The sequence below is a fragment of the Uloborus diversus genome, unplaced genomic scaffold, assembly GCF_026930045.1.
Source record: "Uloborus diversus isolate 005 unplaced genomic scaffold, Udiv.v.3.1 scaffold_390, whole genome shotgun sequence".
Classification (NCBI taxonomy): Eukaryota; Metazoa; Arthropoda; class Arachnida; order Araneae; family Uloboridae; genus Uloborus; species Uloborus diversus.
Window position 1 is genome coordinate 22,344 of NW_026558561.1, and position 27,898 is coordinate 50,241.

The window sequence follows — 27,898 nt, forward strand, 5'->3', positions numbered from 1 at the left end:
GGAAAAGAGGAGGAATGACCATCTAAACAGTAATTGAAGTGAACGAGGTAGAAAAATTGTAACACCTGGCAGAAAGGAACCCAAATTAAAGTAAAATGTCCAAAATAATCGTTGAAAATGCTTCTTACGTCCATAAGTGTTGGGCAGAATGTATAGTTACTGTTTCTTACCCACGCCAACTACACTAGGACGGTTGCATAAACTGCAGTTGAAATTGCGGATCTACGAAGACCAAACATAAACATGAAGCAGAAACGTGCACAACTCTCTGGAGCAAAGAGAAGCTCTAAGAGGGGCAACTAGGTCGGAAAAATATTTCTAGCTAGGGGCGTCTATTCTGCTATAGGATAGTCTATTCTGCTAGGGGCGAGAGCTACTTTGTTTCACCAAGTCGTAGGCTCAGTAAAAGTTTTCGGATAATTTCACTAATTTTACCTCTCACTTGAAAGAGACTTTCAAAAACTTGAGCAGATTAACTTACTGCACTGTCATGAGAGTCATCCTACGTTACATCTAAGCTTCTGGGGCCTCTTTTAGAGTCGTGCCAAAAATATAAATAATGGCAGGTTTTGCATTGCTTTCTTCTTTGCAGAAAAATATTGTGCACTTTATGTTATAAAGGTTTTGAGTGCATTCCTTATGCTTACAAAAGTTCAACATTGCATTGAGGCTACCCTTTTAACCTTATAAACCTTGGAAAGAAATGTGCGAGACATCCCACTATGTGACGACTTCTCCTTGACCTGCTGCTATGGCTGTTTGCAGAATTTTCAACAGGACACTATTATCTAAATGTGTATTTGTACCGATTTAACCTGATTTATTCTCCAAATTCTAGGCAAGCCATGGACGCTGAACATCTGGAGGATTGCTTCGCACTAATTTCAGATGTTAAGCAACACATCTGAAATGACCTCTTGGTCGGTTGACCCTTAGAATTAGAAATGAGTAAAATCGCTTTCTGTGTATTTTGGATATTGGTTCATTTTTATTTTGATACATTTGGGGAGGGGGGGGGTCAATTCGGTAAAGAGAAAATGCAATAGAAAAACTATTTTTTTTTAAATATTTCGACATTATACTGTAAGTTGTCAGGAGAACAAAACATTTCCGATTATAAACATCTTTTTCTGGGATTTTTAGGAAATTTATTTTATAGTTTAATTTAGTGCGAATAAAATTCAGCTAAATATTTTACTTAATCATTACAGCAGTTCGTAGTGTTATTGGTCATGTTGAGACGATATAAAAATATACTAAAACTCGAATAGTTACAAAAAAGAATGCTAAGAAAGAAACGTTAAGCTCACAATGGAAACATATCAATGAAAGTTAATTCTAATACCTACTGCCTCAAACGATTAATCTATCTTGATTTATATGATAGCATTGCTTAAATTTGAATAAAATTGGAACTAAACCATTTTTTTTTTTTTTTTTTTTTTGACATGAACAGTACGAATTTTGCTCCACTCTTCAAGGTCTTATAAAACATTTTCTCACCACAGAATAAAGTATCCACAGAGCTCCCTCGGCACAGAACAGAGCGAAACTTTTCAGAGTCCTGGGTGTGGCTTCAAACTGCAAAATGAGTGAAAACACAGCTTATAAACATTTAATAATTCAATTCAAAAGAAAAAAAAATAGCAGAATAAATACTAATTTGCTTTGAAATAGAAGACATACCTCCCCAAAAGTGTGTAGTAAATCAAAATATTTCTTTGTCATGGGGGAGTTGAGGGGGGGGGAATGATTTATTGCAACTATGTCACATATTTCAATTAGATTCTTTTTACTTCTTGAGAGCGCCGATTTTCATTTAGTTCTTATTATACAAAGTGTTTCAAATTGAATTGCTTTATCTTTGGGTAGGAAGATTTTTACTAGATTCTGTCCTGCCTGACCAATGGAATTGATTCTCTAGAAATACATATTACATCAATCATTAAAGAATCCATCAATGAACTTATTGATAAAACGCCTCTACGGTTTGAGTCCAAACTAGCTGCCCCTTGTGAGAATTTTCTATTCTAAATAAACTGTATAATTTTGAATATCAAGCTCCCTTTTATTTGCAATTTCTGTAATTATCACTCAGCAACAAAGGAAAATGCAGCAATGAAAGCAGTAATCTTATTAGGAACATAATCCGCTTTGACATCCTAAACTTAGCAAACCCATGCATTCTTCGGTTGCTCGCTGTATCTTTCGTATTGAACCTTTAAAGCTCTTTTTATTTCATCACAGAATAAATTCTGTATGAAAAATGAGCAGAGTTTCTAATTTGTAAATAATTCACTTTTTTTCTTCATTTGTCCGCATTAATTTAAGGGTATTTATAAACCGAGGGTAATTCGGTGAATGAAATCCTCTTAGTTTATCGTTCGCTCCTCCCTTTTATGGACTAAGTATTGCCTTAGCAAGATGAGGGGCTCCTTTCGGACATTAGCAATCAGATATAAGTACATATATAAAAATTATAAGTTTCTGGAAAGATGGAGCGCAATATTGAATTTACGCCACCACTTACGCGCAATATACATGTATCGGATGTTTAAATGCTTCTCTGAGCAGCCGATGTGCGGCTACTGCTGAATAATATAATTACAAAAACGACCAAAAATAATTTTCATAACAAGTTTAGTAGTGCCCGTGATCACCAGCAAAATCAATTTTATCGCAAACAATGATTTATGGAAGCTAAATGCTTTTAATGTTATGCAATGCCGCCAGGTAAATGAGAGCAAATACATCTACTGGAATAAAAGTGTTTTAAGGAAGCAAGTCACCATGTATTGTATCAACGGCTTCTGCTGTAAATCAGCTGAATTTCATTATATGCGACTTTTTTAGATGCAATAAAACGCTTTAGACTCAATCCAAGTTGTGAAGTTGACAAATGTTAAAGCAGAGAGTTTTTCCAATTGTCAACAGTCAAACTGAATCGTTTTCTGCACTGATGCCGCTTTAAATTGCCATGTCGAGAAAAAAAAACCCTTACGCTGGGAGATAAATTAGCTGATTTACAGCCAAAGCAATCAATCGAGGAAATAAAAACGGATTTTGGTTCTTAAACACCAAAAGAATATTGATTATTTGAAATTACTTACCAGACTTAATTGCTCCAGTCCAATTATCCATTGTACCTTAAGACTAAGGCAGTGTTAGGGCTATTTACATATTTAAAAAAAGGAAACTCTCCTTTTGATTCACCAATGCACATTTAAAAGATATTAAGAAAATATTTACAAATATAGTTCTTTACAAAAATAAGCACATCCAATCCTGAAAAAAGAAACATCTAATTAGTTAAATAGCAACTGGAAACCTCATTTTGAATACATGTGTAAAACTATTAAGTAATATTCGTATACAAAGAACAAATTTAAACTATATTTCATTAAATCTGGCTCTGAACGACTTCTGATAGTTTTAGGTTTAAAAAGAAGCTTGCTCAACAGAGATGAGGAATACGCATTTAAGTTGCGATAACAATGTTGGCGTTGTGTCAATCTAAGAATTGATCTTCTTTCTACTCCCCTATTAACGGGCGCCGCCAAGGTCAACCTTCAAGTTACTAGAATCTAACTATATTAACCTTTCGAACTGAACCTTTCTGCTTCAAGGAACATCCGTCTCAGAGACTAATAACCTTTACATACTTGGTTTACGGACTCATTACTAGTTTTCCGATTGATTCGATACAAATAAAACGCAATAGAGAACACATTCTTTACTTTTTGACATCATGCTTGCAGCTTTCAGGAGCACGACACATATCTGCACCGGCAACTGCTTACTATATCCGCTTAAAAGATTGAGACCGCCAAATGATTAAAGGATTTATCACGTGATTCCTCCTGTACTTGCAGTGTGACGCTTGTAGCCCTATCGAGCCAAAGCTCTGGCAGCTTAAATATTCCACTCAGAGAAAGATACTAAAGTGCGTTACTGTTTTTTCAGCAAACATGTTTTGCTCCTTAATTTTCAGGAAATTTTATTTTAAAGTGCAGCTCCTTTTGATCACTTTAGACAATAGTCTTTACTAGAGTATTGCAAGTTTGCAAGTGTAATTTTATAGGTTATGCTCAGACGCTATAAAACTGGGAAAATTCGAATAAATTCAGAAAGAGAATGCTAAATATGATGCCCACAGTTCGCAACAGAAGCATTGCAAGCAAATTACTTTTGACTCACTACTGCATCAAATGATTATACCATTATTTCCTTAACGTGATAATATTGTTTAGCTTTGGATAAAAATTGAATTATACAAATCGAACTTTTCTAACTTCATGAACAGTATAATTATTTTACCCCGACTTCCACCAGTCCTAATAATCCATCTCTCAATTCAGTCTTATCAAAACAAATACCCAAACTCGCGCAAATTAGAATTTTCACGATCGACTAATGTCAAGTTAGGCAGTAAGTAGGTACACTAACATTGCTGCACATGAAGACCTTAATCAGTACTCGTAAAAACTTATTTCAGGGAATTTGACAAAAAAGGTTTCGAAATAAGGATAAATGACTAGTTATGGACACTCGGCAAGTAATGGGCAGATTAGTCTTGTATTGTCAATACCAAGTTTAAAATTTATATTTCCCTACCATCAATAGATTTTCAAAATATTTTCTTTCAAGAACACGCCAAAAACATTTAAAACATAGGTTCTATCTCTATTTCTAGCCGTTCATCTTCTCAATCGTTCAATAAAATGAGTACCAAGCGTGGTTGGAAGCTAATCCCTGGGGGCTTTGCTTACGGCTGATCACCCATCCGGAACATCTGCCTAGCACCTTAGAGACCTATGTCAGGAAAACTGAGATAGGCACAGTAGCCCTAGCTCCCCATGGGCGGTTGTGTCACTCTGTTTTTTTTTTAAATCTATCTTTAAAGGAAAATGTTCAAGAAAGGGTAAAAATACAATTTTATTTTCATTTAAATTTCTTAAATGAAGTTTTTCCTTAAGGGTCTGATCTTGCTGTTGATTATTTAGACCGCAGTTTTATTTGTATGTACACACTCCTCAGCTTTATTTCAAACCATAGGTATATTTTTGAAATTAGGATATTTATGTTCATTTTAGGCTCATGTGCCAATAACTAGTAGGTCAAATTAAATACAGTATTGTGCATACATGACCATTGATTTTTTCGCCACTCTTACAAAAAAATATTTTGAATTTATGATAAAACATAAGCTGTATTTGGCTGACGATAATGAAAAAAATCAGAAGAATAGTTCCATGCATTTTACTTATTTTTACTCTTTTTTATTCAGCTGAATCTTTCAAAGACTATTTTTCACTTATGGATTTCGTAATTTTAATGTGAGTGAGATCATAGGATTACAGCTATAAAATTGCAATTTTTATGTTCTAATAATGTGAGATCTGTTTTTCTATTAACTAGAATCACAAACATCACAGTTCAAAAACAGTACAAATTTTGATGTCCATAATTACAGTCACTTCGCCTACTTCAAAAAAGTAAACATAACTAAAAAAATCTAAACACGACGGATCTGAATCAATTTTAAATTTCATTCAAAGTAAGAAAAATATCATGTCTAACTAATGCCATTCGTGTTTCATTACTTTGCAATGATGGCGTTTTCATTTGAGTTGCAATCTGTGTTTTCTCAGGTTTTTTTTCTACGCGAGTTTCAAGTCGAGAAGGTGCTATTTTAAGCGCATCCTGCTGGTTCTCGTAGTCAATATGTCTTTTCACTGGGGAAATTAAGTAGAGATACCGAGTTTTTGTTTATCTTTTAACCAAAAAGAGTCTTGTTGCGTAATCTGACATTTATGATCTTTTTAGGTGATCGTGGGTGATCAAACTTAGGCTTCACTCCTTTGAACTTTTTTGTTCCTTTAAACTAAATTAGGGCTCAAAAACTATTTTTCTCCGTCAGAAAGCTTTTTCCATTTTTTATATTTTATGCACTTTTACATTCGAAATTAATTGCTTAAAAGCATTGGTGGCAATAATGCACATAAACTGAGAAGTATCTACACAGAGCAACAACTAGTTCTGAAAGTACGCAACATACATTTGTTATCAGCTACGAACAGCTTGTTAATATATTAATAGCTGTGTGTAATTATGCTTTCAAGTCTAACTTCAAAAACTAGTTTCAAAAGTAGTATCAAGTATGAAATTAACTCTTACAGCAGCTTTAAGTTATTAACAAGTCACAATCGGGGCATGTATTTAACCAATGTGTTTTCCTTACGAAACAGTGCCAAGGAAAAGAATGAAAGCTTACCTTGGAAAAAAACCTCTATGTTTTTCTCCTTTTTCTTGGAGAGCCTTCTTCATCAGAGCCTCCCTAGAAATAAAAATATTTATTACCGATATTGTTTAAGCAAAATGGAGAAATAGTGAGAAGCTTCTCAGACTTCAGAAGACATGTTTCAAATGTGTTATTATTTACTAAGAAAATTGTCAATCATCAGTTCGACTTTATTTAAAGTACGCTTTCCGAAAGCAAATGCATGAGTCACTAAAAAACAGAAATCGCTTTAAATTTTCCATAGAATTTGAAGAGTTTCGTTGATTTTTCAAGAATCCCATTTTCAGATACTGACTTGATGACCATGGGATCACCTGGGAAATATACCTTTCAAAAGAGAAAAAAAAAATTCAAATTGGTCTATGCGTGTTCAAGTTATCGGAGAGATACACAGACTCCGATGAACTAAGAACGTATTGCTTTGAAGTCTGTTAAAAAAAGAAACTGAATGAGCTAAAATTTTATACATTTGGCACTAAAAACAAATTTTCCTTGGCTTACTAAAATTTCATAAACTAAAACTTCCTTGGCACTAAAAACTAACGCTTGATCCTATCTAGGATTTGTGTGCGAATTTAATTAAAACCATTTAAACCTTAAATGTTTCCTTAGCTAAGTTACATTTCACAATAATACGTGTCACGTAACTCCTTATAAAAGTCACATTTATCTTTACTTGGCCCGTTATAGATCAACAGCACTCAAGAAACATAGTATCTATCTACTGTGATGATGCATATATAATAAAGATCAAAACACTACTACAGCAATAACAAATCCTGTTTTGCTTCAGAGGATCATTTATTCAAAATTTGAGATATGACAAATAATGATTTGGGATATTAAGGGGGTGCACAAAGGCACAACACCCCTTAAATATCGAGAAGATCACCAAAAGCTGCACACGTAAACTTACAATCCACTTTCAAAGTTGGTTAATAAGAGAGCTCAGCATTATAAGCAGTGCTTAAGAGAACGAATAGCGCTCTGTAATTTCCCTTTTAGCCGTTTTGGTAAAACAGTGCTGCTAAACCAACTTTGGCAAATTATAGAGCAAACAAAACATTTTGGAAGGCATAAAATTTTCGTGACCTACTTTCATATATTAAAAATCAAGGAAGTCAAAAAATGACACTGCCTAAATTTCTCCTCTTATTGTATGAATTTTAAAACTTGTGTTTCTTAATTTAGGACGTATTAACACCAATTAATGGAACAGTAGAAGTTTCTGAACTTCTGGTTTAAAGTAGTTGTCAAATTTTAAATCCACCTCACTGTAATTTTATATTTTACAAAACGGTTGGTAATTTTTTTCATTAAAATGTAGGAATTCGTGGAATTTATCTATTGAAAATTCGTTACAAATACCCGAAAGTACGTAATATCTATTTTTTAATTATATCACTGTTTATTAACAGAAAGCAGTAATAGAAATGCAACAAGATTCAGCTGCTTTAAACTACGGACACACCTTTGCGTTTTTCCCAAAATAACTGAACACAATTCTAGAAAACTAAGCTTAATAACTAAATAATGCCTTTCAGAGTGACTTTGTGATTTCTAGTGTGAGTTATGTTTTGTCTTTCTGTTTCTAGCAAAGTCATAGTGCTGAAAGATGCCATTTAGAAGAAAATGAAACCACATTAAGTTCTTAGCTGAGATCTTGGTGAGCATTTTGCTTACCGAGTGCCGCAGAAAGGAAGTAAAAATAAACTTACAGCGATTTGAGAATAAAACCACAAAGGTGCTACATTAGTCTGACGTAAACGCTTTTAACTTCTACAAGCTAACATAGCTATTTCCTTTTACTATAATTTACAAATTAAACACAGTTATATAGACCGAACTGAAAGCTGAGAATTTAAATAGTGGCTCGCGTTTGCGTTCATTTATAATGCATCCCCGAAAGGTTATTCAAATTTATGGTGCCTTCGTAGATTGCTCAGACCGTAAACAGCGAATTCACAAGAAACTGTATTTTGAGATTTATTTAGGACAAACCAGAACAATACATAAATTTGGGGCAACAGTACATAAATCTTTGGGACGGAATTAATTGGTTATGTTTTATTAAAGGAATTACTTAAGTTACATATTCTTGAAGGTATCAGTAGGTATAAGCCCCAGATGCTACAGACTTAAATTTCTAATTGGATCACGAGTACAAAATGCATACGAGTACGTTCGCTAAAACAACTTACGTCTTGGCTTTTTCTCCTCGCTGATGCTGGAGATTTTACGGGAGTCTTTACCGGCGACTTCTCCGCTTTTTCCTTCAGTCTGGGTGATCTGCGAGGGGAAGCAGAAACACCTGCTGGAGAGAAAAAAGACATGATATTTATTAAATTGGGAAACTGTAGATATGAAATTGATTTCAGTACTGCAAACGTAATTCAAGTCTTCAACGTAGTGTTTAAAATGTTCATATTATTCATAAACGTATATTGAATGCTCAGAAGTCGCTGAAACAATATTGTCTCCTAATTTCAACATAAAATATGACTATTCGGAGGTTCATTTCCTCATTTAAGTATTTTACGGTCCCTTTCAATTGTTATTTAATTCGCTTTCTCCCCTCTGTATCCACATACAGTATCCACATCAGCAATGTTATCGCCAATTATAGTTAACCTATCAAATGTCAATCACATAAGTTGGTTTCCACGCGTAGGCATTGAGGTGTCTAAAAAAACTTTACTTGAAAAATCCGCAAGTCAATTTTTCAACTCGGACACCCTCTAATCTTTTTCCTTTTAGGTCATGACAGTTATAAAAAATGCTTGATATAATTTAAACAACGGCAACCCGTGTCTGGAAGTGTTAACTAGCTCAGGGTAATATCCTTTTTTTTGATTAAACGTTGCCCCTATAGCCCCTTATTTACCAGAAAAATATTAGTCTATCAAATGACCTAAAATAATATTTGTTTTTCAAAAATTTATATTTTCGATTTATATTTTTAAAAATTACCATATAGATTAATAAAATATCAAGTTTAAAAATAATTAGAGAACGCATTTTCAAATTAACACTTCTAAATGAATTACACAAGAATAATGTATTTAAAATGAAATGTTTAACTTAAACATAAAAACCCATATTTTGAGGACATTGTGGGAGACTTGAATACTGCAGGAAAGCAAAAATTTATATTTAAAGCTTATTACTGACTTTACTGTTTATATATTTCAGTTGGATAACTTTTTAAAATTTACCTTACATTAAAAAATATTTCTTCAAAAATCTGATTATTTCTCAAATTTATGGTTTCTGCTGGACAGCTAAATATTTTTTAATTTGGATAAATATGTCTGTGGTACATATGGGGCTATTAGGGCAATGTTTTAACTACACACAATTTTGAACTTCCGGGGGAAAAAAACCGATTCGACCATGTACAGAGTACTAATTCACACTTTCAGGCGCAAGTCGGCACAAGATGCCGTTGTTTAAATTATATGAAACGTCTTTTTTGAAATGTTTTTGACCTTAAAGGAAAAATAAGAGGGAGTACGACTTGAAAAATCGATTTTTTTTGAACACCCTTGGGAACATCCACTCTGAAACTATCGTCTAACTGCAAAAGTTGAGTGCTGCTCTGTTTTCGTTCGCCATCTATTGGGTTGTTCGGAAAGTAATTTCGTTTTTTCCCGTCAGAGGACTTAATTACGTTTTTTCGAAACCAACTTCACACTTAAGCCGCATAACCATTATATGTCTTGAGAGCTGATATTGCAAGGCTTGTGTGTGAAAAAGTTCTATTAATTCTACGCAGTAGTTTTTGGTTGGTGCCCTTTTAAATATGGAGAGCAATAAGCAGCATTTTCGTCATATTTTACTTTTTTACTTCAGAAAAGGTAAAAATGCTGTCCAAGCGAGAAAAAAATTGACGGATGTGTATGGAGAAGGCGTGTTAACAGTACGCCAGTGCCAGAACTGGTTTGCAAAATTTCGATCCGGCAATTTTGATGTCGAAGATGCACCACGGTCTGGAAGGCCGGTCGAAGCTGACAAAGATGCGATAAAGGTATTAGTTGATGCAAATCGGCGAATAACCACACGAGAGATCGGTGAGAGATTAAATTTGTCGAATTCGACTGTTTATGGCCATTTGAAAGGCATGGGCTTAACCTCGAAGCTCGATGTGTGGGTGCCCCATGTCCTTACGGAGCCTCACACAAGTTTGGTCACTCGCCAAAAACTTTTACAGCTTGAATGGGACGTACTGCAACATCCACCATATTCTCCAGATCTGGCGCCTTCCGACTACTATTTGTTCCGGTCCCTGCAAAATTTTTTGGATGGCAAAACCTTTACCTCAAATGAAGATGTCAAAAACCACCTGAACCAGTTTTTTGCCAGCAAGGACCAAAACTTTTATTAGAGGGAAATTATGTTACTGCCAGAAAGATGGCAAAAGGTGTTGGAACAGAATGGCCAATATATAATTATAATAAAATATTTATTCATTATACGAAAACTGTCTTTCATGTTCCCCAAAAAAAACGAAATGACTTTCCGAACAACCCAATACTTTGAAAGTACAAGACTATTATTTGCTAGAAAGTCTCCCGTCAAGCTATGCCGAGTGAAAATTGCTTCTACTCTTCATTTCAACGAAGCAATTGCCTTTGTATTTGGCGATGCATTGATAGTTGAAATTTTAACCTTAACTCGAGTGGATGAATCCTAAACACCAGTAGATAGAGTTCATAGTTGACCACTTTTTCGTTTATTCTCTGCCAAACTTACCAATACAACATTTAAGTGACCGGATTCAGTTCAGTCTTGTCACAATGAAGCTTTTCCATGCACGTCAACCATTAGCAAATTATAATGCTGTGGCCCGAGTTTCATTGTAGATGTTAGAACCGTTACTCCGTTACTCAATCATTCGATATATATATATATATCGTCAAACACCGATTTAACGAACCTCTATTTAAACGAATTTCACAATGTAATGAATTGCTTTTCCACGACTAAAATAAAGACAAATTCCCTACTTACCGTATAATAAACCCCGAATTAACAAATTATTTTACCAGCTGAAAAAAAAAATGTTGCAATAAAAAAATATTGGTTTTATTTCCAAATTTTATTATCCATATTGTCCGAAAGAGGAAAAGACTTTTCAATTTTTGATAGACGAGGAGAGGGCAACAAATTAATGCTGAAAGCTGTAGTGAAACTCCCCAAAAAATTACTTTTTCAAATGTTTTACATGGCCAGGGAAACTAAAAACATCTCATGCAGCAGGCTGCAAATGATGCAGTATTTTCTTCTCTTCATGAAGTCGAAAGAGAACTACTTCGAGTCAAGTTTCAAGGAAGTTGCCAAACATCTATTACTCAGTGCATAATAGATAATTTGAAATTTTAAAGTACTAAGTCGCGGAATGCTGAAAAAAGCACATTTTTCTAATTATGGATTTTTTTGCGCAGTTGCTTATTAAGGATTTCTCTAATTTATATATAAGATAACACTACGGCGCACAGAGTATTCATACCAAAGACCTGATGAAAAAGTCGAAAATGGGAAAATATGATCAATCTTACTCAAGTGTCAGTTTTTCAAACACTTAAATAGTTACTACATCATGCTTCTTATGAAGTTTCTCAGCCTTCATTAAGAGGCGTACCTGTACTCCAAACTCAGTCGTTGTTTAACCTGCACTGCTGTGTTCTTGGGAACTGCGCTTGTTCTACTTATTCTATCTGCTGTGTCCGTCGTTTTTCTTGTAAGTAAAGAAATATTTTAACAGATGGAAGTCGGAGTCATGTACTTGACTACGAAGTACATATTTTGCGCCTTTTAGTTGAGGAAATTTTTTTTATTGTTTTCAATCAAGTATAAATCAGTCATTTGACTTTCGGTAATAATTTCAAATCGAAGATTTTTGTTTGTGTTTCGGGGGCTTCCGAGCTTTTGTTTGACTACCAAAAATAAGTTAAGTGTTTCCTTAAAATGGCTGTAAAAGGAAATTTACCCCCGCAACCCCCCCCCCCCCCCGTCTTTTAAGCAGGTTTAAACTTACTGGTATACATTTTTTTATTTTTCTACCGGTATCGCACACCGTCCTAGTTTTTTCTCAGGATATTTAAGGAAGTTCAAATAAACGACTAAAAGTTCATTATAAGGACAATGCAAAAATTTTTACCCATGAAAAATGGATAAGAAAATTATTTTTTTTTTGAAACGCTTCTCCGAAACTACCTAAATATCCAATGAGTGGGTTGGATCTCTTTAATCACATTTTTAATCACTTTAGGTTCAACTTCAAACAAAAATGGACTGTTGCCAATTATGTGATGGGAAGTGTTTTGCAAATGGATGATCAGTTGCTCAATAGTTGGCTTAAATTTGATTTTCGGAACACAGAAACCTGGACAACCAAGGATCAACTATAGAGGGCGAGTTCGAGAGCCAAGAGGAGGGTTTGAGAGAGCACGTAGCTGCGGAGGAATTAACCTATGCTGTACTCAAATGAGTTGACATATAGAAGGCAATGCCGATATATCTAAAACAATTTGAGATATAACTTTAACACCAACTAGAACAGCAAAATTCTGAAAAACGAATTTATTTAAAAAAATGACTTTGGCTGGACCTGGGGCCTTGGCTGCATGTTTTATTTACAATGAGCATTTAATAAATATCCCAAATTTGTCCCCTCTTTCATTAATAGACCCTCTTATCAGGTTATGTTGCAGGTCCCCCTTCCAATTTTGTCAAGCTTTAAAATATACCCACAGAAGTTTAAATATTTTCTTTACTGGCTATTCTCCGGGAGTGCTTAATGCCTAAGTAGGGGCCTAACCTCTAACCCCGATGACGGAAATACGTCTAGGAGATTCTTCTCCGATCATGTAGCAGCTGCCCCAATTAGAGTAATCGATAAAAATGGAATGCATAGGTTCAAAGTGAAAACAGAAAGACAGGCAAGTGACCACACCATCGATATGGAGAATTTGGCAGTTTATAGACGCGAAACTAGTAACATTCATTTGCTACTCTACGTGGGTTGGTATCCAATGCCATCCACTGTACATAAAATTTTAATACGTGGTACTGCTGTTATGTCACAATTTATTCTACCAATTTTAAAGATCTTAGAAGAAGCAGCCGAAGCTCTAACGTTCTAGGCGTTCGATAAAACTCCTCGAATTTTCACTCATGATGTGGAGTAAAAAGTTGACTAACTATCGACACATAATTTAGCAGAAACAGACTTTAGTCATGTATAAAAGGAGCAAACCGTTGTCTTCTGAAATCATGAGTCTTCTGCTCCATGAGAGAGATAACAGCGATGGAAAAGACTATGGAAGTAGCGAATCAGGTTTTGGTAATCATTTTGTATTAAACAAATACCTTTTTTCTTAAAATTTCGCATTGAATAATACCTTATATTGCTTCTATTTGAGTTTTCCATGCATAAACAAAAAAAAAAGGCCTGGTTTTCGGTCAAAATGATCCACTGCGCGGCGATCAAGACGCACATTGTTTCCATCCTACTGGATTCTCCGATGCGCTTCATGGTGTTGATTAGGCACGATATCACTAAGGTCCAAGCCTGAATGAAAAATGTGGCGCTACTGCAGCAGCCTTTCAGTTTTCGTTACTCATAGCTTACTCTAGTTTGCATCTTCATTCCAGACACAGAATAAATTGAGTAGTAAGTACCCTAGTATCGAAAAGGACAAATCTGACAAAGAATATTAAAACGAGCAAAAAAAAAGTAAAACATAGTTGCCACGTGTTTCGGGGTTATTAAAATTAAAAAAAAAAAGAAAGATGTGAGATCTTACGAATGTAAGGACATTCAACTAATGCAACGAGGTGGAAAAATAGGCATTATAAATCAAACTATGGACAGAACTAGCAATTAAAAATTTTTAAACAATCAAAAGAACAAATAGTAATTCAACGATACTGTTTTTACTTCCTTTTACATAGTAATCGAAAGTATTGTAGTTTAAAGCAAAAAGAAAAACTACGTTAAATTTCTGCAAATCTACGAGTAAATATTGAACAGTTCAAATATATTACTATATCAGTCAGAAATACTACGAGAAAAGGAATTTAAAATATTTACTTAACAGGAAACTTGCTCAGTTCAACCGTCGCTAAATAGAATGCACAAGTTGTAAGAAGTCGGGGGAAAATCGCATTTGAAATATTCTCTACTTTCTATTCGAAACCAGTCAATTACAAGCTTTCATTTTACTATGTTCGGTCGAGAGAGAAAAATCCTTTCGTGTCAAAATATTAAACCCGGATATTGTAGAATGCGGGTATAATAATTCGGTATTAAAGTAATACAGGTGTGACTTCAGAAAGAATGTTTGAAAAATAAGAGAAAGGGCATACCTTGCGAGCCCGAACCGACTTTTTTTGGCGACGATATCAACAGACCCGAAGACTGTGGAGTCGTGTCAGTGGTGGTCATCAGAGGAGCTGCAGCGGAAAGGGCGGAAATTGTCGGCATAGGTGCAACAAAAGAGCTGGTGGCCGCCGGAGTCGAATCCGTATCTGACGGATCGATTGATCCACTGGTGGAGAGCATAAGTCCAGCGGCAGGGGTGGTCATAGCGGGAACGGCAAATGACGAGCAGGCAGGCGGGGTTGAATCTGTGTCAGACGGCACAAGAGAGCCACTCGAGGGAAGGACTGGAGCTGTCGCTGCTTTAGTCGCGTCGTCCTTCGGCGTCGAATCCGTGTCGGATGGTGCCAAGGACTCCCCCGACACCGATGGATCCCCAAATTCGAGTCTCCTCCTGGTGGCATTGATATTTGCCACTCCTGGAGGAGTTGGATCTACGAATGGGGCCGACTCAGCGGCCTCTTCCCTCGGGGCTGGAATGCGTTCTAACAACACACGCATATCAGATGACACTGCTTCCATCTGTGATTTTGTGGCCAGCCCATTTGTGGTGGCCTGAACAAGCTCCCCTTTAACCTGCCTTGCTTCGGTTGTGGCCGCCCTGACTTCGGTCGTCGCCACCTGCGCTTCATCTGTTGCAGCCGTCAATTGCTCCAATTGCTCGTCACTTCTTCGACGAGCGGCGGCCCTGGCCCTCCGCCTCCTGTTTCTGATGTTAACCACGTCAGGGTCAACTCTGGGTTGAGGTTGGGGCGCCTCATAGGCTTCCGGATCTGTCGAAATAAATTTTATTGTGAGTTGTGGTCATGTATGATATAACGGAAAACATTCACTTCTGGAAAATTGAAAGCTATCTTTGTGCTCATTTACGATACGAAAGAATTTCTTGTGCATTATGAAGATTTACGCATTAAAAATACCTTTGCCGAAAAACACACTTAAAAATTCAACACCTTTGTCAACACTATTTACAAAGTATATTCTCTTTCGGAAAAGTCATAGCTTTTACTTTACAAAAAAGCATATACGTAGCGCTGCCGGATCAGAATGAGGCATGCATGTACATTACGGATATTTACATTCAAGTCATTACACTTGGTCATCACCTATGAAACCATTACAACTTCACAAAAACTAAAACTTGCATGTGTCCTATAACTAAAAATTGAAATTTACCGTCATTTTCCTGGTGAAGACCTTGACAATTTTGGTTTAGTTAACTGATTAGGGTCATTTTTTAAGGTTAGGTCATTTTTTAAGTGCAGAAAATTCCTTTATCGTTGTCCTTTATTTTGGCAAATGAGAAATAAAGATACAAACACAAGCAAATAATTTCTGCCAGTGCGTTATAGAGGGTTTTTTGCTCTGGCGGAATTTTCAACCTTTTTAGCTTGCGCGTGATAATTTGACACGAAAAGTATGTAATGTTTTCATTGCAATATATAGTGTATTTATCTAAAATCGTTTATATATTTTTAATAACTTGATAAAGCAAAACATTTAAACTTTTCCCTTACTCACATTTCATATACAGTCAAGTGCTCGTACTTGGTAAAATTTTAAACTTTTACCTTTAGTAGCATATTAATCATTTGTTTTCCATTCGAATGAAGAACTCGAATTTTAGGGTCTGCCTTAGTTCTTTACCTCAAGACAAAGTAAAGATGTGTAGATATATCGCTTTAAAAGTAAAACAAAAATATTTTTTACTTACCCTAGTTAGGGAGGGGGGGGTCCCTAACTTGGGACACTTTTTTTGATCTTCCTTTCATGTATTCAGTAACGGATAATAGTTTGGGACACCAACTAACATTTCAAAAAAATTTATTTCACTACCCAATAGAGAAAAAAATCATTAAATAGAAATGTTGTAATGTTGAAAACTGAATGATTTCAGAATGTACAATTGCCCTTGAAAACATCGTCTCCCTAGATTTTAAAATTCTTCTGAATGTAATATTTCTGCTTTCCTTCCAGTTTTGGAAGCATAAAAGCAATTGGTGAACCGAAATTACTATTAACAAAGCTTATTTTCAGCTCTCCTTGTTCCTTATTTCACATCTTTTCACATTCATTTCTTCATAATACGTAAAATAAACTATTAATAAATTAGCCTCATCTGCACAGTGAGACTTATTTTCATGAGTAGAACTAACACATATTTTGGCAAAATGTTTTTGCTCATCAATGGATTGATTTTTTTTTAACGACAACTGTTATTTCTTGTTATGGTATGACACATTTGTCATCAGAATAGCCCTCAATTTGTAAAATTTTGTATCTATATGTTTTTGTTAATAAAATTTAAACACTTTCTTAAATATTCCTTATAAACACTTTTTATGCCTTAGTATCTTAACTTGGAGCAGTGTTACAAGTTTGGAGCGTATTTGCAATTTCTCAAATTTATGAATGAATAAGTTTAACTGAATTGGTTAAGTGTAAATGAATTTACCCAAATAAGGCACAGGTACATATACGAGAAGAATTGTGAAACAAATTCAAACTAATGCTGCTCACTTTGCATAGGTAACCAAAGCTTTTCCTTTACTTCAAAATAGCATATTTTTCCGAAATTTTCGGTATCGTAAAAATGGCCAATAGTTCTGATACATCAAAATTCAACTCGCATAGCCTCATAAAATAACTACTAATGTATCCTTTAACACCATTTATTTCTCACTGGTGCTATATCAACAGGTGTAAAAGTCGTTAAAACTAATTTCGGCAAAATGTCCCAAGTTAGGGTACTGTCCCAAATATGGGTACCTGGCTGTATACAAAAACTTGAAGCATAAAAAATGGAATGCAGTGGCCATAATTAATATAATTTTTCATGAAATATGGAAACTTAAGAAAGAAATCAACATTTAACTACGTAAAGAGATTATTCACGTCTTTTTTTCAAATACTTATATGAAGGGACCCCGTCAGCTGCGTCACTTAAGTTAGGGTGTAGAAATTGTTTATCTTATGTGTGCACAAGAACAGGTTTTTGTAAAAAGCAGCTCAAATACCTAATTACAGGCTCTATTAGTTTTAAGGACCATGCGACATTTATTCAGAATTCGAAAATTTCATAAATTTTGAAACACAAATAAAGGAAATTTTTGTTGTTGTAATTCAGTTATAAGTTCACAAAAATCTGCTAAAAAGGGCATAAATAAATTCTCACATCACTTAACATTCTGTGTTTTGAAAGAAGTTTTTTTTTGCAACGGATGAAGTTCCAGTTTTCACGATTAGTTCAAACGGGATATAAAACAAGTACCCCCCCCCCCCCAGCTAAAATTTTAAACTGTATCTACTTCAAGCTCAGAGTTAAGAGCAAAATGTTACTGTAGTGAATAAACTTGACAACTACTTTTCAACGGCAGTTTTGTAATGACAGATTTCTGTAAAACTTGGAACAGGTCAATTCAGATCCGGAAACGATTGATGAAGGGGGCTCTTCGAAACTGTAATAACTCAATGTGTATTTTCAACCTGTTTTTTTTTCTTCGAGGATGAGGGATTATATTGTTGTAATTGTAATTCCGATTCTAATAAATTATTTCTGAACAGACAATTTAACTCTTCACAAAACGTTGACGATTGCAAGGATGGCCTAAGCGGTAGAGGGCAGGAGGGTGGAACCAAACTATTTTTCAAAACATTATTTGTGGTAGCTATAGTTTGATGTATAAGCTTTAAAAAAATCAAGACACGACTAGAATTACAGTTTTAAACACTGCAACTGTCGTTTTCAGTTTTTATTTGAACATAACTAAGTCCACCTTGTTTTAATAACAGTTTTTCAAAAAAATAAAACGGGCACTTACACCCGTTTTTACACCACTCGATCCAAAAAATATCGTCAAGAAAAATTACTTCGCAAACCGCAATCGGGATTTGAACTTGTGTTGTCTGAACGTTTATCGATTTTTTTTTTTTTTTGATAAACAGTGCGAAGCCTATGTTTAGCATTTAGAGTAGCCATTTATATTGGTTGTTATCGACCCATACATTTGCGAAAAGCAGATTAACTCTAAAACGAAGAAAGAAAAAACGGGTTCCAAAATAAATTTTCTTTACCCTTATTAAGGGTATTGAAGGATAAGGGACCTTCTTCTGTAGTTTTAACAGTATAGAACTTTAAAAATAGAGCAGTTTCAAAGGATTAAGCATTTTTTAACGTGATTAAGCAATATGCATTTCGAAAGGGGAAGAAATATCGATCATTAGTCAGAAGATCTTCCGTCTTATATAAAGTTCTTGAATACTAACCTTCGTTAAAGACCTCTCGATGAGTGGAAGCGGCAACCTCACCCAGGTAATCAGATTCTGCAAAAAAAATAAAGCAAAATCGGTTTCAATACACAAGTGTATACTTATTGCAACTTTTAACACAATTTCACATACTATATTTTTAATCAGAAGAATAGTTTGAATTTGTTCCTATCAATAGGTTTTGTTCCCAACAAAATTGCATACTGGACGTTCCGTTTCATTTGTGGTAATTTTTAAAGTTGTACTTGAAAATACAGATTAAATGTATTTTAGTTTTACGTCTGATTAAAACAACTAATCTGAACAATTATTAGATCAGCTGGGAGTAGAACGATAACTCAAAATAAAATGAGTAATTAGTTTCCATAGTTTGAATTCAACAATTGACATTAAATATTGACATTAAAAAGAGAGCATGTTGTGGCCATCACGAAACTTTCTTCTTTAAATTTCTAATGAACTCTGATCTCTCCGCATGCTTGACGAGGAAGCAATATTCCCAACAAAGACAACATTACACACGCAAAAATTTGACGACCGTCCCAATTTCCAAATTATCGCAAAAGCAAAGCAAAGCAAAGAGCGAAAATTCAAAGTTATTTTTAAAGCCTTGCTTGAATTAATTGTAAATATTTTATTTGTTAGTGAACATAAGGTGGCAAAAATTAAACATTTTAAGCCATTGAGATATTATTCCGATCATCTGCCAAAAATTAAAAGCACGAGAAATCGTAAGACTGTCGTCTGCGTATTTATCTTTAGCTATTTATCTGCACAAAAAAAAACTGCCCCTCTTGAAGCGATCGGTGCGAAAATTGAACTAACTCCTGTTTACATATATGTTCAAATTTCTTCCAAATTTGATCCAGAATGTAGCATCACTTCTTGAGATAGCTCAAGAATTCTCTTAATGAATAAATTCAATACACTCTCAATGGAAAAAAAAAAAAAAGGAGCGTTCGATTACGCCAACCCCTTTTCAGCTTTGACGCCAAAATAGAATCACCTCTTATACCCGCTAAGGGCTACTTGTTGATAAATGTTTGATTTCGTTCATTTCTTGAGATATAGCTTTCACAATTTATGACAAAACAATGTATAGCTCAGCCCCCATTTGAGCTATCGACATTAAAACTGAAATAGCACCTGTGCATGTAAAGGACAACATATGGACCAATGTTTGATTCCCGCGGATACTTTTTTGCAGAATAGCAGGCACGCATAACTCAAGAAACGTTCCATTGCCCCGTTCCATTGGAGGAATTCGCGCCAAAAGCCAATGGGCACAAGTTCACATTAGGGCTTATATGTGCACGGAATTTCGTTCGATTTCATGCGGTAGTTTTTGCTGTAGAGTGGCCACAAAAAATCGGTCACACATACAGACAGACATATTCCAAAAATGGTCGAACTGAACTCGGTACATCTCGAAAAGTTCGAACCCGTCAATGCTCGAAATTCGAAAATTTGCACGAATGCAGTACTTTCTTCTGTATATAAGATATAGAATAAAGTAAAAATTGTTAATAATTAGTTTAACCATTTCAAATCACAAAGATATTTCCAAGCAATAACTGAGTTTAGTGACAGTCTTTTTTGCGCTTTTCTTTTTTGTAATCTAAGTAAGGAGATAGGGTGTGCATAAGGGCAACTATGTTTTTTGCTCCCTTCACAAAAATTAGAATGTTAAAGAGGGAAAACTTCCAAGGAGTTTGCTACTATGTAGAGACAGTTGAAACAGTACCACAGAGGACATACACAAGACTCCATAAAACTCCCTCTAACAAAAACCCTTTTTCAAACACATCGACTTGATCCGTTATACATTGCTTCACTCAGAATAGAATTTAAAAATAATCTTCAATGCTGCAAATTGAGGAATCACTTTTACGGCATTTCAGTTTCAAAGCTTTCCAGGAAACATTTTTATAGTGCAATAATGAATAAAATGCAATTAAAAGCAGCTAAAAGTACATGTGTCTGGAAGCAAAAATTATTTGCACTCGTGTCCGCTCAATCGAAAAATAACGTTTAAAACTCGGAAAAAACTTTACGAAAAGTCCCTCAATGTTGAGAGTTTTGTCCACGGAATACATATTTCACTTGCCTTGAAGATGAATTTCCTACCATATGCAGATGGTGGAATCTTGTCGTAGCTTGAATTTTTTGTAAAGTCTTTAAGTAGGCCTTTATACACTACATCACTAAAAATATTGAGAGAGCTTCGAAAATTGGCATTTTTTGAATATCTCGAGATATAAGAGACCAAATGTGCTGTAACGTTTCCGCATAAAATGTATCATACAGCTGTCATTTTCAAGAAAAAATAAAATCATATTGGGGTGGACCAACGACGAATTAAGGAAAGAAAAGATTTTTCATCTTTCATTTGAAATAACTAGATCTAAGTAATAAATGTCAATACAAGTTTACGTACTATGTGCAACAGGTTTCCCGAAAAAAAAGTTCGAATTTCTATTTGCAATACCCCCAAAAGTTGCGTTTTAGTTAGTACAAAATAGATATAAAATATTATCCAGTTTGAACTCCTTGGAGGTTCTACCCAAGCTTTAATTTCTCCAAAAATAGGAAATTTTCAAAAAAAATTTATGAAAATTAAAATTCTAATACAATTCAAATGCTTCATTTCAACACTATTTTCACATGTCTTTAAAATGATTTATGTTCTTTAGAGTTTTTTAATTCGCACGTAAGACTTAATATTATTCTTTTTCCATAAATACTGATCTACCGACTCACTCACCTGTTTTATAACCCTTTCAGTATCTGAAGTGTGAAAGAGGAAAGTTTAAGGCATTGTTGGTAAAGTTTCAACCGTTTTTGAAAATCAACTGTTAACTTTTCCAAAAATCGATCGGAGGAATTCAAAGACCTAAAAACTGACTCACAAGGCGATAAAAAATGTTTGATGCATATTGTCCATGTAATACAAAAAGTAAAATGTGACCCTGAGTTTGCTATCAAAAACCCTCTGAACTTTCAGTCATTAGCGTTCGTTAACGTGTGCTAATGGAGTAATGGAAGTATGTTTTTTAAACTGAACTGCTATAATTTGAAGACAATCTTAAGTTATATCTTTAAAAATATGCTTAAATTAGGTTTCAGAAAAGAGATTTAAATAGAATAAAAAATACTAATAAAATAGAAAAAAAGAATATTTTGTGCATTTCAAGAACGTTGTATGTTTTCTATAAATGAAAAACCATTCCCCTTTTTTAGCCATTAAAACAGACAAAAGCAAACATTGACCGGTCATTTAACTTTTAGTTAAAAACGTCACAACTTAATATGGAAGAAGGAATTCTCTTACAGTTACAGAAGCGTTTTTCGATTGATATTCTTTTGCCTAGTATGCCCTTCTGTAATTCAACTTATCTGTATTTCTTCTTTCATCCACAGTCGTGGCCAATAACAAGTTTTCAAAATCGGCAAAGTAGGTATTTCATTGAATCACCGGATCCACGAGGTTTAGGACATTATGAGACCAACTAGCATGTTTTTATTTTCCCTTTTTTAAATATGTCTGTTCTTGAATCACACTGAAGCATAATTTTTTAAGCTATGAGTAACGAGTATCTTCATATCAGTAGTAGTAGAGTTTAAAAAATATACAACTCTATAGCGCCATTAGCACACATTACCGAACGATATTGACTGAAAGGTCTTTTATCTTTGACGACAAGTTCAGGGTCTCATTTTCTTTTCTGAATTACATTGACAATATGCATCAAATACGTTTTCTTGCTATTTAAGTTAGGTTTTAAAACTTCCGGCACAGTTAATAACGGTTGATTTTTCAAAATAAGTTAAAAGTTTAACGATAATTCATTATTTTTTTTAATTAACAGTCTGTTTGTTGAAAGGATTTTCACACAGGTTAATGAGTCTATAGATTAGTATTTAAGGTATACGCTAGATATGACTTAATAAGAAAACATACTTGCGATCATCAATGCCAAAACTGAGTCACAAGTCCAATTTTTTAAGATTGATTCAAAAGTGAAATCTATTAAAACCATATAGTAATTTAAAATATGCACATTTCTTGAAAAAAATAATAACTGGACTATAAAAGAAATGTCAATGTGAAAAAACCCTTTAAAATGTCATTTTTTTTCATTTCGCGAAATTTTAAGGCTTACGTACAAGATAAAAACTGTAAAGAGTAAACAATTTCAAAGATATGTGAAAAGTTAAAATGAAGCATTTGAATGGTGCTAAAAAATTTTAAATTTTCATAAAAGATTTTGAAAATTTACTATTTTTTGAGATTTGAGCCTCGTTGGAACCATCAAGGAGTTTTTCTAAATGGATAAGTTTATATCTGCTTTGTACCAACAATACACAACTTTTTTTTTTTTTGGGGGGGGGGGTATTGCAAATTGAGATTCCAACTTGTTTTTCGAAACGCCCTAATTTGCATACATTCTACCTGTTTTCGTAAAAGTGTCACATTCACGAAGATATAAGCATTTAAAAAATTGGAATTTTATTTGAAGGGTTTAGGGTAATACAACGTAGAGTTTCAAAAGTGCTACTCCTAGTAAAACAATACTTGAAAATAGTCCACTATGATTCAGTGCGTTTTAAAGAGAAATTAAATTACAGCTCATTAGATCGCCGATATCTTTTTATTTTTTTTAATAGAAAGATATCAGATAAAGATATCTTTGTGATTTTTGAAATTTACTTATTTTTGCAAGTTTTAAGCTTCATACGTTTAAATCTTTCACGTAAAAAAATTGCTTTAAACGTTCATATTGAGTGCTTTCATTCTTAGACATGTATTGTACTTAAGCTGTAATGTACAAGCTAGTTTATTTGGTTTCCGCCGAAAATTAAGCACGCAAAAAACGTAAAGTTTCAGCATTTCCCAATTACTGGTGTGGAATACAAAACTTGTTCCTTCAAATATCTCGAAAACTCATTTCTGCAACTACTGCACTTTTCCTTTCTACGGTAGTATTGTCAAAAGTCTATTGTTACTTTTTTCTGTGAATGTACATATTAAACTACAAAATATTGTACTGTAATATTTTGAGAATTTTACTTGCAAAACCGCAATGCAAATTACAGTATTTCGAAAACGCGTAGGGTAAACTATGGAGACTTGACCCAATTTTTGTTCTTTTTTACCTCCCATTTGTTTTGTAAAATAGTTCGAACTAAATAAAAAATATACATAGTGCGCCATTTTGCGCATTAATATGGCTGAAAATAGCATATTTATAAATAAAATGGTACAAAAAATTACATTCATCAGGTATGTAAATGGGTCAAGCGTCCCTAGAGCTGGGGAGACTTGGCCAAACACCCCGGGAACCATGACCCCCTTCATGAATGTAAGAAGACTCATAGGATATCGAAATCAAAAACGAAGGTTTGATTGTGTTTTTGCATTGATCAGTGATACTTGATAAGTGAATGTACAAATGTTCACTCTTTAGGTAAATTGTTATCGATTTTATCTATACATATAATAAAATAAGATGTTTGTGTGTGTGTGGCGTGCATCCCGGGAAAACGGTAAGGCCTAGAAAGATGAAATTTGGTATACAGGTGTAGTTTTTGCTGAAGTTGTGAACCTCGGGCTTCGATTTGATATATTAATTAGAAAAAAAGTTATTTATTGTTTTATGTGATTTTTAGCATTTTTTAGTACTTTTAACATCACAGATCCCGAACCAATCGCACCAGACAAATAGTTTTGGTACTATAGTGTCGGAAATTTAATTTTAAATATGATGAACAAAAAAATTTTGAAGATGGAGAAATTTTTGTATTTTTTATGCATTTTTGAAAAAACCTTTAATTTGCATGTTTTTCTGGGTTTTATTTTTTTCAAATATCATCCTGCGATAAGTATCAAAGCCTCATTTCTGAAATTTAAGTTGGTAATATTAAAAACATTTCGCCCTCTTCAGAAGAAAAAAGTTCTTAAAAATACGCAATAGTTTTTTCGAAAAAAGCGTTCTTCACTCTTTTATGCCTGTGACGTCACTACTTGGGTCTCGATTCGATATTTACGATGGGATCTTAATCGCAAGCAATGTTAATCTTTTTTACTATATAGCTTACTTCATTTTCTGACGTGATGACCACGTGTTTTTTCTTTCCTTTTTTTGTTTCATTTAGGGATTGCTTTTATTTCTTTTTCCATCCCCCCCCCCCCAAGCTGGACCTTTCGCTGTATCTATATTACGTTACATTTCATAGTTGTGCGCATTAATTCAATAAAAACAGCGAGATTTTTTTATCTTTGTCAAACGCTACTTTTTGCACACTACGGGGAATTTGAGCTTTTTTTTCTGCTCTACGTAAATGAAAAGTGGTTTTTTGAGTGTTCTTTGTTTTTATTAGGAAATGGGTGAGGAGGTCAAAATAGAGATGGATAAGAAAATGTAGAGATAGATTGTAAAGGTAGATAGCCGCCGAAAGCGGCAATCTTGGCGTGAAAATGCGAATGGCACAAAAAAAGAGGGATTGATTAATACTGCTGCCAAATTTATTTAAACAACCGCCGACGGCGGCAAACTTGAAGTAAAAAGGTAAATGACAAGTTAGCCGAACAGCCGCCGTAGGTGGCTGCTTGCACATTGGGTGCCAATGCCCCCCTCCCTCCCCCACATACACCATGACTTTGAAAAAACAATGCTTTCACATAAAAGTGGAAGTGCTTTTTGTTTATTATTCGACAAAATTTGCATGAAGAGTACGTCGTTTGTGTCTCCCCTCCCCCTCCTTTAAAAATATTCCAAACGACGAAACTGGAGACAGAGCTAGAAAATATTTTATTCAAATTATTAATGATATAGATAGATATAGATTGATTGACACCGCCACGAAATTAATTTAAGCAGCCGCCGATGGCGGCAACATTGGCAAAAAAAACGAATGATAATACTGATTTATAGAGAAAAACATTGATTAATGTCGTCGCTAAATTGTTTAAGAAGCCGCCGAAGGCGGCACCCCTGGCGTAAAAAGGCGGACCAGCTGGTCGCCGCAGGCGGCTAGTAAAAAATAATCTTATTGCACATTGAGAAAAAAAGCAGAAGTCTAAATCAAAAATTTATCAGTTAAGACCGAAATAGTATTTCAGTTATCCTATTAAAAAACAAATAACTGGGTTTAAAGATCATTAGTATTTTAGTTATATGTCAAAACAAAAAATATATATATATTAGATCAAAACATTTTAGTTATTCTTTAAAATCCCAGTTCTCATTCACAACGTCAAAGTTATTGCTTAAATAAAAGCAAATCATTAAGGTCTAATTCACAATATTTTATCTATTCATAAACGAAAATTCATTGAAAAACATCAAATTAGTCTTTGGGTCAAATTTACCTCATTTGCTTAGGGTCAAAGTTACCTAGCTAGCTTTTAGTTTTCCTTAAATTTTAGCAACTTAATTTAAAGTTATATAAAACTACTGTACATCGATAGATAGCTAGCATCGATAGAAAAGTAACTAAAACATGTATGCTTTTAAAATTCATTTCAAAAAAATATAAAAAAAATCCAAAATCTTCAAAATTTACTTTTTTGGGGCAGTGTCATTTAACACTGAAGTTTTTTTTAAAATCACTCATAATTCTGAAATAGCTTAGCTCTGCAAAATACTGTTGTGTGACTGGTCAACCAATAATATGACTAAAATTGTCAAATTCCTCATGGGTAAAGTCACCCTATGGGTTAAACCTCCCTAGTTTCCCATATATATATGCCGGAGTCAGAAATGGGGCTAAAATGCGTATGAATCCATCATTGCTTCAACCAAATGAAATACTAAACAGTCCTTTTAAAAGGCAAATTTATTCCTATACTTTATAAATTCATTAAAAAAATATTTGTGTAATATTTGGCTGTGTCAATATTTGACTCTGTGGATACGTGTACAATATTTTTCAACTTTCGCCAAGGTAGATCAAACCAGTACCGAAGCACTAACGTACCACTGTCCTTTGTTCTTTCGAAAAGTTCAGCAATTTAGTCTAGTTTATGCTCTCTTGTATGAAAATGTCCACCAAATCGCAGTTACCACGTGAACTATTGGCAGTTACAACAGGTTTTCGGTCAAGAGACTACTTGCTACATGGCAGTTCCAATATTCTGGAAAAAAGTAGATTGTAAGAAGCGGCACTGTTGGCTATGTATCCCGTTGAAAAGTTTTACCTTAGTAAATATGTGCAACTAATGATTTTGGCATCATGTTTTTAAAATGTCACGCGGTTCAATAAAGGTCAGAGTTTCTATTTTATTTAAAGAGATAGAGTGAAAATAAAAGGTTACTCATGCTTGTTTGTAAACCTTTGGACAAATTTAGATTACATAATGTTTTACCTTTTCATTCTTGTTTTTTTTTTCGATTATTTAAGATCGAATAAGTTTCAATCGGACAAAAATTTCCTCTGCCAAACAACGGTTCGAGGGATCTTGATCACGTCGCATAATTACGTGACACTACCCGACACTACCGACTGTATCACTATTGAATTATATAGTTAAAAAAGTTATGTACTACTGTTAGTAATCGCAACACTTATTACAAAAACGTTGAATACTTACTGTGCTCCAGACAGAGCACCTTGTATGTTAGGGTCCGCACCATTTCTTTTAATTCTGTGTTATCATTTTGGAGTCTGGTGAACTTTCTTGTGTGCACCGTCCTCCATCTTCGGAATTCGGCGATTTCATTTAATGCGTCTTGTACAGTCGCCATGGTCACTGGAAAACGAATAAGTAATGTTTCAATTTCGTAACTCCAATTGAATTAATTTTTCTAACCAAAAACGTTTCTAAGATGATAAAGAAAAAAAATTACAATGTGAATACCCATGAGGTTTTACAGTTTGTTATTTAGATATAAGTCGCTACGAATACAGATTGCGAATTCAAGGCAGGGTTTTTTCCTTCCACA

At 34.3% G+C, this 27,898-nt stretch overlaps 1 protein-coding gene across 1 annotated transcript; it reads right to left on the minus strand.

Moving 5' to 3' along the window:
• Positions 1-1,503: 1,503 nt before the first annotated feature.
• On the minus strand, positions 1,504-27,700 carry LOC129233410 (uncharacterized protein C11orf24 homolog; the record flags this gene model as incomplete). Its single annotated transcript, XM_054867439.1, has 4 exons — positions 27,547-27,700; positions 14,717-15,457; positions 8,503-8,612; positions 1,504-1,581 (listed from the first exon to the last, which is right to left on the minus strand). Coding segments are annotated over exons 1-4 (1,083 nt in total), but the record flags the coding sequence as incomplete, so codon positions are not given.
• Positions 27,701-27,898: the final 198 nt, after the last annotated feature.